We start from the raw sequence: 15,179 nt of genomic DNA on the forward strand, positions 1-15,179 counted from the left end.
CAAGCAACCCTCTCCACTCAAGACGACTCGGCTTTGTGCCGAATATTCCCCACGTCGCTGAAAGGAAGGGCTTTGAGTTGGTTCACGAGACTGTCGAGCGCCTCCATAGACTCGTTCAGTGAATTGTCGTCCCAGTTCACCCTACAATTCGCGACGAGTAAGTCGTACAAGACGACCTCGTTAGCCTTAGCGGGGGTCCAACAGGAAAAGAAGGAAGGCCTCAGAGGTTTCATGGACCGATTCAACAAGATTGCAATGGAGATTGGCGATCTTAATCCTGTCGTGGCATTGGACCGGCTGAGCATTGCCCTCAGGCCGGGGCCATTCGTGAATAGTTTGTGCAAGAAGCCACCCGTTGATATGAACGACCTCCGGTGACGAGCCGAGAAGTACATGAAAATGGAGGAATTGGCGGAGACCCGAAACCAGGCCAGGGCCGAGGAGAGCTACGACCGAAAAGAATCCAGCCGAGAGCCGATGAAAAAGACCCATGTTGAACAAGTTAATACTCGCCCCCAAGAGGACCACGTTACACTGCCTACACTCCCCTGAATGTGAGTAAGGCCAAAGTGATGTAGCAGGCCCTCGCTTCAGAAATCCTCGTGATGCCGAAAAGGGCGAACACTCCCCCGAGAGCCGACAAAGCGAAGACATGCCGATTCCATCGAAACAGAGGACACTCGACTGAAGAATGCTCAGCATTGAAAGACAAACTCGAAGACCTCATCAAGCAAGGTCACCTAAAAAAAATTATCACCCTCCACGACCAGTCAAGCCGAAGAGACCACTCTCATGAAACCCACCAGCCAAGAGACCGACGCCGCCGATCCCGATCAGCCGAGAGGTAGGATCGTACGCGGCATTCTAGGGAGGATAACGAACGACCAAGGAAAATAATCAACACAATAGCCGGAGGCTTTGCCGGGGGAGGTTCCACCTCTTCGGCAAGAAAAAGGCACCTCCGGGCAGTGCGATCGATAAATAGTGTGAACCAGCCGAGAATGTTTAGGATGCCGCCAATAACCTTCTCCGATCGAGACTTTCGGGGCGTCGATCCCGTTCAAGACGATCCCATGGTGATTTCGGTCGAAATGCACAATTGCATCGTGAAGAAAACCTTGGTTGACCAAGGGAGCTCAGCCGACATCTTGTACTGGAATACTTTTGTGCAGCTCGGAATCCCGAAGGAGAGCCTAGAACCATACCACGAACCACTGGTAGGCTTCTCGGGCGAAAGAGTGATGACGAGAGGATGCATTGACCTATACACCCGGTTCGGCTTCGATCAAAAGTCTTCCCGAGAGATCAAAATTCGTTATATTGTGGTGCACGCGAACACGTCCTACAACATCCTCCTAGGCCGACCTTCAATCAATGCATTGGGGGCCATTGTTTCGACCCCTCACCTATAGGGATGGCAACGGGGCGGGGCGGGTACGGGTTTCATGATACCCGTCCCCGTCCCCGCGAGCCAAACTCATACCCGTCCCCGTACCCGTACCCGTCGGGTATGTGATTTTCATCCCCATCCCCGTCCCCGTCGGGTATCGGGTATACCCGTACCCGTACCCGTACCCGTCAAAATTTTTATTTTATTATTATTATTTTAAAATATAATATTTTTAAATTATTTTTTAATTATATTATAATTATAGTTAGATTATTTCTCTATCTCATATTATAATAAATAATTACACATAAAAAATACTAAAATTCTTTAATATAATTAAATTAAAAGTGGGTATTTAATTAAAAATGGGAACGGGGACGGGTATGGGTACGGGTACGGGGCGGGTAAGTGCATACCCGTACCCGTACCCGTACCCGATTTAATATATCGGGTTTTACCCATACCCGTACCCGTACCCGGTCAAACCGGGTATTCCCCGTCAAAGTCGGGACGGGTTCGGGTATTACCCACGGGTACGGGTATATTTGCCATCCCTACTCACCTATGCATGAAGTTTCCGTCAAGGGACGGGCAAGTAATTACCGTTCACGCCGATCAAAAAACGGCAAGGGAGTGTCACCTCTCTAGCTTGAAGATGCGACCCATTGCCGACCCGCCGGCGACCACGAAAGGCGTAAATATGGTCGGACTGGAGACGACCGGGGACATTGACCTCGATCCCCGGTTAGGTGAATAAGAGCGGATCGAGCCCGCTGAAGACCTCATTCCTTTTCAGCTTGGCCGAGCACCTGAACAGGTCACAAGCATGGGATCCCAGCTGAGCGAGGTCGACTCAAACCAAGTCAAGCATGTAGTTCGGGACAACCGGGATCTCTTTGCATGGACAGCTTCGGACATGCCGGGAATAGATCCCAAGTTTTTATGCCACCGACTGGCTGTTTGCCGAGACGCCCGACCGGTTGCTCAAAAGAAGAGGAAAATGGGTGATGAAAAGAGGAAAGCCGCTAACGCTGAAGTAAAAAAATTGTTACAAGCCAAATTCATAATGGAGGTCACGTACACAACCTGGCTAGCCAATGTGGTTTTAGTCAAAAAGTCGAGTGGAAAATGGAGAATGTGCACCGACTATACCGACCTCAACAAAGCCTGCCCCAAAGATGCTTACCCACTCCCCTGCATTGACCGACTGGTCGACGGCGCGTCCGAACATTCCATCTTTAGCTTCCTTGATGCCTACTTTGGTTATAACCAGATAAAGATGCACCCGGCCGACGAGGAAAAGACGGCGTTCATCACCAAGAATGCCAACTTCTGTTACAAGGTCATGCCGTTTGGACTGAAAAATGCCGGAGCGACCTACCAAAGGTTAATGGACAAGGTGTTTCAAGGACAGATAGGGCGCAACATTGAAATCTATGTAGACGATATGGTGGTGAAGTCTAACTCGGTGGCTGACCACCTAGCAGACCTGGCCGAAATCTTCGGAGAGTTGCGCAAGCATAACATGAGACTTAACCCCGAAAAGTGCACTTTCGGAGTAAAAGGAGGAAAGGTTTTGGGATTTATGCTATCGGCCAGAGGAATAGAGGCAAACCGAGATAAATGCCGAGCTGTCTTAGATATGCGGAGTCCGAACAATCTCAAGGAAATGCAGTGGTTGTCCGGAAGGTTAGTTGCATTGTCCCGATTCCTCCCTCGCCTAACTGACAAGATCAGCCCGATGACAAAGCTCTTGTGGAAAACTACAGCCTTCTCGTGGAATGAGACGTGTGAAGGAGCCTTTACAGAACTGAAGACAACCTTGGCGTCGCTGCCGATCCTAACGAGGCCCGACCCCTCATGCCCACTAGAAGTGTACTTGGCCGTCTCAGAGGAAGCGATCAGCTCGGTCCTGGTATAGGAAAGGGAGGGCAGCCAAGTCCCTATATACTTTGTCAGCTGACTACTTCAGGACCCTGAAACCCGGGTACCAGTTAATAGAAAAGGTGGCCCTATGCTTGGTACACACTTCCCGACGCCTACGGCATTACTTCCAGAGCCACCGAGTCATTGTATACACTGATTGGTCTGTTGGCTTGGTCTGTTGAGTTGTCACAATTCGACATCACCTTCAAGACGCGGGGACCGATCAAAGCCCAATGCCTAGCCAACTTCGTGAACAAGTTGCACCCGCATGGTCACTTCGAAGAACATTGGTGGACCCTCCATGTGGACGACTCCTCGAACGGTCAGGGAAGTGGGGCAAGAGTAATTCTAGAGGGACCTAAGGGGATAAATTTAGAACAATCCTTGCATTTCCGATTCAAAGCTTCGAACAATCAAGCCGAATATGAAGCTCTACTGGCCGGATTAAGGCTGGCCGAGGACATTGGCGCCTCGCGGATCAAATGCCGAACCGACTCCAAAGTGGTGGGCGAGCAAGTGGGTGGTAATTTCCAAGTAAAAGACCACAACATGATGAAGTATTACCATGCCTACCAAAAATTGAGGGCAAACTTTCAGGAGGTGTCGGTCGAGCACATCCCGCGCGAGGACAACACTCGAGCTGATCAATTGGCTAGGTTGGCCGCGACCAAGAAGCCGGGCCAATTAAGAACCACCATCCAGCAAGAGATTGACCACCCTAGTGTCGAGGCAGAAATGGTAGGTAGCGTCGACGCCGAACAAGCCAATCCCAACGTCCCCCTGACTGGCGGGCCGAAATTAAAGCATTTCTCACCAAGGGGATCACACCGGACGACCCAACTGATGCCAAACGATTGAGAACCCAAGCCAGTAGATACGTCATCATGGCCGTCTGTTATACAGGCGTGGCTTCTCTACCCCGTTACTCAAATGCCTAGACCCCACCGAGGCCGACTACGTGATGCGAGAAGTTCATGAAGGTATTTGTGGAACGCACTCCGGAGTGAGAACGACCGTCTCCAAACTCTTATGAGCCGGGTACTATTGGCCGACCATGAGCACCGATTGCGCAACGCTTGTGAAGAAGTGTCAGCCATGTCAGAAGCACGGCAACTTGATCCACCAACCGGCCGAGCAGCTACATTGCATCCCTCCCGCATGGTCGTTCGCCACGTGGGGGACCGACATACTTGGACCTTTTCCGGTTGCCAAGGGGCAATGTAAATTCCTCATCGTTGCTGTGGACCTTTTCACCAAATGTATCGAAGCCGAGCCCTTGGCGTGCATCTCAGCTCATCAAGTTCAAAAATTCTTGTGGAAGAATATCATCACCCGGTTCGGCATCCCACACACCCTTGTGACCGACAACGGCCTTCAGTTCACTGACCGAAAACTCAACGAGTTCCTAGCCGGCCTAGGAATACAACACAGGGTCACATCAGTCGAGCACCCACAAACAAACGGCCAGGCCGAGTCAGCCAATAAGGTTATCCGAACAGAGTTGAAGAAGCGACTAGGAGATGCGAAAGGAGCGTGAGCCGAGCAGTTGCCCGAAGTGTTGCGGGCCTACAGGTGCACACCCCAGTCGACTACACGGGAAACCCCTTTTCGCTTAGTCTATGGGTCCGACGCGATGATCCCGGTGGAGATTGGAGAGCCCTCATTCTGCCGAGCCCACTTCAATCAATTGAACAATGAATCCGAGCTCCGAGTAAACCTGGACGTTATGGAAGAGACTCGAGACCGAGCACTAGTGGTAGCCGAGGCCACCAAGCAACGCTACAAGAGAAGATTCGACAGCAAAGTTAAGCCTAAAGAATTTCGACACGGAGACCTTGTGTGGAGAGCCACCGGCGAAGCGAGAAAGGACCCGAGACAAGGAAAACTCGCCCCAAACTGGGACGGGCCTTTCCGAATCCGACACAACCTAAACAACGGAGCATTCAAGCTGGAGTACCTGTCAGGAGAGCCTATCCCTAGGACTTGGAATTCAACGCACTTAAAAATGTATTACAGTTGATGTAATAGTGCACTCTTTTCCTTGATCGACTCTTTTTTCCCTAAGGAGGGTTTTGAGTCGGCAAGGTTTTTAACGAGGCACTTCATTAATACAAAAACATTTTTGAATATTGTTACTTCATTTCCCGTTTAACTATGCATACATGTTCGGGTCACGCTCATGCAGGGCCGACCATTCAAACGTGCACTTGCGCCTCACAGGTTTCCCTCCCGAGTACTGTCCTCGGCAAAGGATGCACCTAGGCCTAGCACTACGACAAAAGATGACACCGAGCACTCCTCGGCCGAACAACCAAACTAGTGCATTCGCGCCCCACAAGTTTCCCTCCCGAGTACTATCCTCGTCTAAGGATGCACCTAGACCAAGCACTACGACAAAAGATGACGTCGAGCACTCCTCGGCCGAACAACCAAACTAGTGCACTCGCGCCCCACAGGTTTCCCTCCCGAGTACTACCCTCGGCTAAGGATGCACCTAGGCCGAGCACTACGACAAAAGATGACGTCGAGCACTCCTCGGCCGAACAACCAAACTAGTGCACTCGCGCCCCACAGATTTCCTTCCCGAGTACCCTCCTCGGCTAAGGATGCACCTAGCCCGAGCATTACGCACTGACGCGCTAAGGCCGATCAATCCTCAGCCGACAACATACGAGCCGAACACACCTATGCGGAGAACTCGTCAGCCGAGCGCTCTCTCGCGCTCCCACTCCCGGACCAACCACTCGTATGTTCACGATTTGCGATTGCACTTAACTGAGCACTCTCGGATGGTTACACCGTCCAATTACATCCAGAGATTGAGCACAAATAAATCGATCACACTCGAGCCAACTACTCGCGTGCACAAATCGCCCTAACATTTGTTTCGAATATTACGCACCCAAAAACCGACGCCGAGCAGCCCTCGACCGACCACTCAAAGGTGCACGCGAGCCCGACAGTAACACGCACCACGTGCGCTGAAATCGAGCAATTGTTGACCGGACCCTCAAAAATACACTCGAGCACTCTCATTTCGGTCACCTTTGCGTAATTCAACATGGTGCTAAAACGCGTAATCTAGGTCCGAGCACGTTTAACCTGAAAGATCAAATTTCGAACACTCTAGGTTTATGTTAACGTTCAAATCGCGAAATTAGCCCCCTCGGCCGAATACGAAGTCGGTTTATTTTAGTAATCGGTGTTGATATACGTGCAAAATTAAAAACTATTCCATTAATCATGGCCGAGCAAAATGGCTACTTACAAAAAAAAAATTAGTCTGTGCACCGACACCAATGGCCAATGTTACAAAAGGCACTGACGGCCCGGCTACAAAAGCAAAAAGTCCTAACCCTAGCCTAGCATTACCAAAGTCGATCCCTATACTGCTACCGAGTTTGGGGGATTCCCATCGCCGACCACGTCGATAACCGGATCCTCCTCCTCGGTCGACTGCACGGGAGCTCGGGTAGACACGCCCTGACGAGGAGCCTCGACGTCGGGCTGGGCCCCTTGGGGGAACTCATCATAACTCATGAACTTACCACCTAGGAAGTCTGGGCTAACATCAAACTGAAAGTCAGCCGGGACCTCACAGAAGTGGTAAGCTTGCCTGACCGCGTGCTGGAAGCCGGCATCATGTTGAGAAAGGAATTGTTCAGTGGCCTCAGCCTCGTACTTGGCTGCGGCCTCCTTCAACAGAGCAATCTCGCCCGCAGCAGCAACAACATCGGCCTTCATCCTCTGCACGACCAACTTCAAGTCATCGGCCTCCCTCCTGTGGGCATCGGCCGCCCTCTTCAACTCCTCGGCTGATTCCGTAACCTTGGCATTGACATTTAAGGCCTCATTCACCGTCGCCTCGGCCTCCTTCAGTCGGGTCTGGAGCCTTTCTGTCGAGACAACCGACCTCATCATGACATGCTTAGCCACGAGGGAGGTCCGAGCATCAAGCTCACAAAAGAGCTTGTACTCGGCCTCCGCGGACATGCCCTCCAAGTATTGCCGGCCCCCTCCGGTGGTGATGTCCAGATTGATAAGGTTCTCGGCCTGCACGTCCGAGGCTAGGAAGTTTGACCCAGCGACAACAGCGGGAATGGCGAAGGCGCCTCAACTTGACTGCTCCAAAGACAGTTGTTTCGGGCGCTTTGAGGAGGAGCTCGGGCATTCCGACTCTATATTTTAATCCGCAGCCCGCACCCGAGACGTACTGCCCTTCTTCTTGGGGTCGTCCAAAGGGATTAATACCTGACGAGGCTTATCCCGTTGTACCTTCAAGGCCGACCTTGCCGGCGGCACCTGCCCACTTTCCTTGGCTTCTTTTGCCCTCTTGGCGAGCATAACGGTCACGTCCAACTTGCCTCCGGCCATTAAACCTGCAACAAAACAAATCTTAACATCAATTCAAAACACTTCTAAGCTACCGAAGCCTTACATACATACCTAGCAAAGCCATCTCAAAATGAGACGTCTCAAAAATGTCCAAGAGGCCTCGGATAGGCAAACCCTTCGGCAACTTGTCTAGGAGGTCGACAATCTCTCTGTCCTCGGCCGGGAGCTTTAACAGGGGCGTCGCCTCAAATCGCATCGGTAGCCTCGTCCAATAGAAGGGGAATAACAAAGAGTTCTCCTGATCATAAAAACAATTATTCATTTCCGACCCCCAACGAACTTTGAAAAACCCACTTTTAAACCCTTTATAAGAAGAGGTGAACGCCCGAAGAAACCCACGCTTCGGCACTCGGGCTAGCGAAACCCATTTAACCGGTTTGCTCGAATGACATATATAGTAATACAAAAAAGCTAGTGGTCGGGGAGTGAGGCCCAAGCACAAACATAAGTTCCGGAAAGCTTGCATGGCTGCCCAAGCATTCGGATGTAGCTGGGTTGGCGCCACATTCAATGTTCGGAGAACTCCCATTTGAAAGTCGTCGAATGGGAGCTTTATGTCGAGGTCCTCGAACCAACACATATATGCATAAAAGTAGTCGTCTTCATCGGGCTCCGACTCCAAGAATACAAAATTAGTGTTCGGCCCATCATCTTCGCACGCCTCGGCAAGAAGTGGAAACTCATCCTCGCCACTCCCGAAACATTTTTCTAAAGACACGAAGGTGTCTAATAACGACTGGTTGGACAACTTCGAGAAATATATCCCGACCTCTTCGTCCACCCACTCATAGTCGGGCATCTCTACCGTGTCATAGTCAATTTTGGCCTTAGCCCGACCACTAGGCCCAACCACGCCTTTACCCCGATCATCGCCAACCACCTCCACCCCGTCTCCACTGCCCTCGCCACCAGCAGTCTCGACAAGTGGCCCCCATTGGTCGCTTTGACCGAGACCTCGGGCATCCACCTCGGTAGCTCGTGCCAAAGCTAACGCCAATGACACCGACGACGATACCTCTACCACCTCGTCCCCACTATCACTCGGTTCGGGATGGTTAGATGGGAACACCACTTCACATTGTAAGGGAGGCAGCCTTGAAATCTCACTTGAACCCGACCCCTTTATATCAGACGTAGCACCCGACGCCTCTGACGATGTCCAGCTCCTGGCCGAGGAATAGCCCCTATCCATTTATTACCACAAAATATAAAATACAAAATTTTACCTTTGATCGGTAAGCTCGGCTAAAATCTTGAACCCAGAGACCTTGGAAAATTCACAGCAAGTGAATTCTCAAAACACCCCCCTATTTATAGGCAAGGTAAACGGGGGAGGTGAAAAGACGCCCCGGAACCACAGCCGTTTGATCTGGACCATCCAACGGTCCAGATTTAGTAACCGTTGAAGCCCGTAACCGCTACGGCCAACGTGGCAGGAACAATCACTGAGTCCTCGGCGATGGTCCCCAACGCTCAAGGTCTCGGCATGGACCCCCCTATCAACGCCTCGACTTAGACTACGTCTACAATCACCGAGTCCTCGGCGCTGGTCCCCAACGTTCAAGGTTTCGACATAGAACCCTCCAATTAACATCTCGGCTTAAAACTTCGCCCAGTGGTCAGACAGGCCGGCTCCATCAGGGTCTCGGCAAACACCTCAGTCGGGTGCCTCGTTATACCATTGTCATTATCCGTCCTCCCGAGTCAAAGCACAATACCTAAATACTTTTAGACCGTCTTCGTCTTTGACATCCTCAACGCTGCGGGGGTTGTATACCGTATGGGGCCATGGCCGACCTGACCGACCCGACCGAATACCCGAATCCAAGAATAACTGAATCCAATACCCGAACACACCGACCACTCGCAAAACAAAAATGGTCGGTTTGCTCGGCCGATCCACGGGACTCCACCAGTATGATTACGAAAGGATTAATTTAAGAAATAAGCCCGATTAGCCCCCTAATTTTCCGGGGCCCAGCTCCTAATCACGGCCCAATAAGAAACACTATAAATAGACCCCCTTTGAGGTATGTAACTAACTTTCAACTACCGCATTTATTACGCCGAGCACTTACTTGAGCGTTGGAGTGTCTTTGCAGGCACACCCCCCCGCTTCGGACTATTCGGATAGGATCGAGAAGACCGAGACCGAGACCCGACCCACGACAACAAGGATAATTGAAGTGTGTATCCTAACATAGGAACAAAACCAATCCAAACACTCTATAAAACAATTGCAAATCGTAGAAGTGCACCCAGACATGGTGAAAATAGCTACAAGCTTAAAAAAGAAACATGAGCTATGTTTTCTAAAGTAACATTGTGAAGAGCTAGAAGGCAAATAGTGAATGATTAATCTAGTCCAATATTTCCAATGAAATAAAGGCAAAAACTATTGGATTTTGAACTCTCTTCCTATATAAAGAATAAGCTTAAATGTGTAAGTTTATTATGTCTTACTTAACCAAGTAGAAAAAAGTCAGGTTAGAGTAGAGAGAATGACTCATTTTGAGAGAAAACAACAACAGAGAAAAGAGAAGAGAAAAAGTTTCGTTGTTAATTTCGCATGTCCACTAGGTAACATTTATTAAATTGCAATCGGATTTTTGATCATTGTTGATTCAGATTGATTTTTGAACAACACAAATTTGTATGACATGCATGCATTTCGTATTCAACAGTTGGATCGTCAAAAAGAAGTCTGAAGTGAGAGAAATGTATTTCACAGTAGCAACTCTACTATTGGGATTTTCCAATTTCTTATTTCTTATTTGTAAGCAATTGTATTTAGTTTACTTGAATTGATTGTAAACACTATTTGGTGCTCTCATTAGAGGCTTTCTTGTATCATTTATTGAACATAGTGAAGTTTTTTTTTTGGTTTGGACTACTCATAATTTATACATTTACATTGAAGAAATTTCCATAATAAAATCTTTGTCTCTTATGTGTTTGGTTATCTATTTTTGCTTTATTTTGTTGGTGCTCCTTATTGATTCTTGCAAGTAAGAAAATTTAATTTTCATTGTATTAGACTTTCTCCTATCACAACCTTCAAGGTACATGTTAATCCTAATTTTTTTTTTATTTTATAAAATCTTGTATATGAGACACATGCTTGTTTATGTGTTTTGTTTGATATAATAACATAAGTCATTACAAGAAATGTTACATATACTGATATACAAAAAATGTCATTATAAGTATAATATATATAGATATATATATTTATTTAACATATAATTACATACAATTTTAGTATTGATTTTAAATAAAATTTAACAATATATTTTGTGTGTCACTATAACAGTATAGTCTATGTTAACACTTTTTAACAATATACTAACATATATTATATTTATTGTGTGAGTAAAATTAGTTTTTAGTGACATATATTCACTGGATGCCAATTTTCTTGTAGTTAGTGGGTGATTCATTACACTTCAATTTTATAGTTAAATTAAATTAAACAAAAATAATTTGCTCCGGAAATAAAATATGTTAGGATAATTTGTCTATTTCCTACTTTTCATAGTTGTCAATTCGTTTATCCTGTAATGTACACAGTTTCCTTTTACTTCACTTGGATTACGACCGAAGATTTCACTCTCAATTTCTTTGAAATGAATTACATTCCGCCGTATCCACTCCAGAATAAAATATGGTTTGGTTATGATAAATTCTCACTACATATCTGGGATTCAAGAAAAACAAATATTACGATGCATCATTTTGACTTTTCAAGAAATTATTGTGATAAACCAGACTCAATTGTTTAATCCAACGTATAATTTAACAATATGTAATATAAGATGATTGGGTCAAAATTAAATCCTTAATGAAGTTACACAGTTCATTTATGTGTGCAAAAGACTAGCTACTAGTTCAGAAAGTTCAGAAAAGTCCAACACAAATGACAGATAATTTGATCATCAAGATTCAGTTCCTTGTCTTACATATGAAAAAGCTTAATTACTTCAAATTTTGATTAGTCTTTGAAAAACAAAGGAAACGCTGAAACTAAACTTTAGGGTATACATTTATAAGTACGCGCGTACGGTGTGCCACTCCACTTCCTAGTATATATATATAATTCCATTTTTTCATGAAGGTTTATAACTCCATAGAGTTATTAAAGGAACGTTTAACATCCACAATTATCTTGGAATAATTCACCCTTGTGACACATGCCATAATTTTCCCTAACAAATCATACCACAGCATCTAAATTGCATGAGCTTCAAATTACTTTTCATCCATAAAACTAATTAAAGTTAAAAAGAGACAATAATGACAAAATTTCTGCAAGCTAATAATATATGATTGAAGGCACATGAAGATAGCTATATTTTATTGATGAGGTAGTAGTAGGTAGGTAAGCTAGCGTCTTCTAGCAGCCGTTTCCCTCTGTGCATTGAAGTAGACAGCAGCAACAGGGAGGCCAAGGTCATTCTCAGCTGAGAATTTGCGTGTGTTGAAGTGATCCCTTGAAGAAGGTGGAGTCGTTATACACTGCCTATGTTTTTGCTTGAACAGGACAAACACATACCTGTGTATCCCTATGTTAGGCTTTGGCACTTCATAGCTCACCAACACATTGCCTATATACATACCCAAAATGAACTATATATTAGATCATCATCATCTGTGTCTGCATTCTTATTCTTTTAGTAGATCATCAAACAAATTAAAGTTACCAAATGAGGCATTTGTGGTGCCTGGAATGTCTGTCACCATCCTGCAAAACCCCACATTTTAACCCATTAATAGCCTAGGCTAAGGCCTCACAATTGCTTTGCACAGTATATAATATATGTACAGTAAAATTATCTAGGTCTTTGGTTATATAACAAGTTAGAACTCTCAAGTCTATCAAGTCTTCAAAATAATGTTTATATTAACATTCAAATATCGTTCTAAAATAATGACTTTTGTTACATTGATTTTAAAATTATTTCAACCAATGTCTACTCCACCAAATCCAGAATTGTACTTTAAAACCTCCATATCTGACATTTTTCCAACTTTACTGGTCCAGAATTTTTCTCTCTCAGAAGTCAGAATTGGTTTGGATTTTAAGTAATTACAGCAGTAATTAACATCATTAATTTTATTCAGCTCGAAAATCAAGCTAACTGCTTAATTAATTTCAAACTGTACCAGTGCAAATGCTCTCTCAGATAAGGATCACTAGGTCCAGGGACATCCGGGTCTGTCATAATCTGCAAAGATAAAAGGAGACATTTATTTCACATGATTAAAATTTTTAAAAACAAATTTTATTTGATGTATACATAATTGAAGTTTTGTAAGATGAGTTACTTTGTATTATTACAGGGAACATTACCTATAATATATGTTTAAAACAACAACACAAATATATAGCTGAAGTTTTTTTTCTTTTCTTCCTTTTATTCTTATTTTCTTTAAAAAAAAGCAAAAGAAACCAATAAGAGGAAAAGGAGATTAAGGGGTTATAGAAAATATATATACCAGTGTAAAGAAGGATCTCATATCACCTCCTCCAATCTCAACCCTTGGCCTTGTGGTGACTGTGGAAGGGAAGAACTCATGGCCATTGTAGACTTGTTGCTTTTTATTGAAAGTTACAGTCATTTTTATGGTTGGGGTGAAAGATTCAAGAACATCTCCTATGACTCTCCCAATAATTAGAGAATCTGTCGACACCCTTGCCATTGTATGAGCAACAAGGAAAAAAGAGGAACAAGACGAGTGCAAACTGAAGAATGTAACTTAATAATATTGATTACTCGTGAAGGGAAATGAGAGTATCAACTACATATTTATAGTCTCTATCTCTTAAATGAATATATATATATATATATATATATATAGGTAATTAATATCTGTGGAAGAAATTTGCTGGATATATGTAGTAGGGTTCTTTTTGACAAAAATACATGTCTTGTTTGTTTTATCTTTTATATATTTATCAGTTTAGTTTTTTAAATTCACATTAATTTTCAATGTTTTTTCTTTCTGGCAAAAGTTTTACGATCATGCATTAACGAGACGTGGATGTTGCTAATTATTATCTCCGATTCTATTTATAGATAAAATTTAGAATAATTGTTTATTTTTATGTGAGATTAAATTTATATTGTTGTATATATTAATTATATTTAAGTTAAAATATCTTTAATTAAAATCTAATATTTTAATTTTATAAAATAAATTAATTATAAAATTTTTAAAAAAACATAATTCTAATAATTAAAAAAAAGTGTATTAATTAGAAGAGATAAATAATATACAACATGTGTTTTTATTGATTAAAAAATATATAAATATTAATTAGAAAAGAAAATAATATAAGGATAATTTTATAAAAAATGTAATAATACAAATTTATTGTTATTAATTAAATTAATTATTTTTAAAATTTAATATATTAGATAATTAAATATTATATATAAGGACCGATGTGATGTAATATAATACAATAAAATATTATAACCACGTGATCTTGAACAAAGAAGACTAGGTTAATGTAAATAGATTTCACTAATTAAATTTATAATTTTATGCAGGACACAAATATATATATATATATATATATATATATATATATATATATATATATATATATATATATATATATATATATATAGGAGAGTTATAATAATACCGTGTAATTTTTATTAAGTATTACACTACTCAATAACTTTATATTAAATGTGAATTTTGTAAATTTAACCGTTAAATTGAAAATTCTTTACTTTTAGATCATATATACAAAATTTTATATTAATCTAAGATGATTTAATACTTCATTCTTATAAAACAAAATTGACGTAATATATTCATTTTAAAATATACTAAAATATGAACACTTTGATTATCTTCAAATTGTTGTTCAATTTTAACAAAATTTATATACACACATATAAAGTGATATGAAATTTCAATCTAAGGTTGAATTTACAAAATTCACATTTAATATAAAGTTATTAAGCAGTATAATATTTGACAAAAGTTATACCGATGTACTTATAACCCCTCGTATATATATATATATATATATATATATATATATATATATATATATATATATATATATATATATATAAGCTTTATTCTTTTTCATTCTATTACTTTTTTTTACCTCTCCAAAAGTCTCACGACTAATGTCCAGATTTTATTTGTTTTGGATGTAGTTTAATAGGATTATATACCATTTTTCCTTGTTATATATATACATTCTAATATTCTCTATTAGATATACTATCAACCATCAAAAGTGGTGAAAAGCATATTTTTACCTTTCACTTTCAACAATAAATAAGAATATCGTCTCTCTAATGCGTTATAGTTTTCTTAAAGGTAAAAATAAATTCATTATTGAATTTGTTTTAATTAGTTGGACAAGATGTTTGATGTTAAATCAATTAATAATAAAACAAAAGTTACAAAAGGTGGTTCATGTTAAGGCTTGGAGATTCGG

General features: G+C 42.8%; 1 protein-coding gene across 1 annotated transcript; it reads right to left on the bottom strand.

Moving 5' to 3' along the window:
- Positions 1 to 11,647: 11,647 nt before the first annotated feature.
- LOC109787832 (CEN-like protein 2) lies at positions 11,648 to 13,461 on the bottom strand. Its single transcript, XM_020346407.3, has 4 exons — positions 13,208 to 13,461; positions 12,875 to 12,936; positions 12,412 to 12,452; positions 11,648 to 12,315 (listed from the first exon to the last, which is right to left on the bottom strand). The coding sequence occupies exons 1-4, from the start codon at positions 13,409 to 13,411 to the stop codon at positions 12,095 to 12,097; spliced, it is 528 nt and encodes a 175-aa protein (XP_020201996.1). The 5' UTR covers positions 13,412 to 13,461; the 3' UTR covers positions 11,648 to 12,094.
- Positions 13,462 to 15,179: the final 1,718 nt, after the last annotated feature.

The sequence above is a fragment of the Cajanus cajan genome, chromosome 7 (genome assembly GCF_000230855.2).
Source record: "Cajanus cajan strain Asha chromosome 7, NIPB_CcT2T_4, whole genome shotgun sequence".
Classification (NCBI taxonomy): domain Eukaryota; kingdom Viridiplantae; phylum Streptophyta; class Magnoliopsida; order Fabales; family Fabaceae; genus Cajanus; species Cajanus cajan.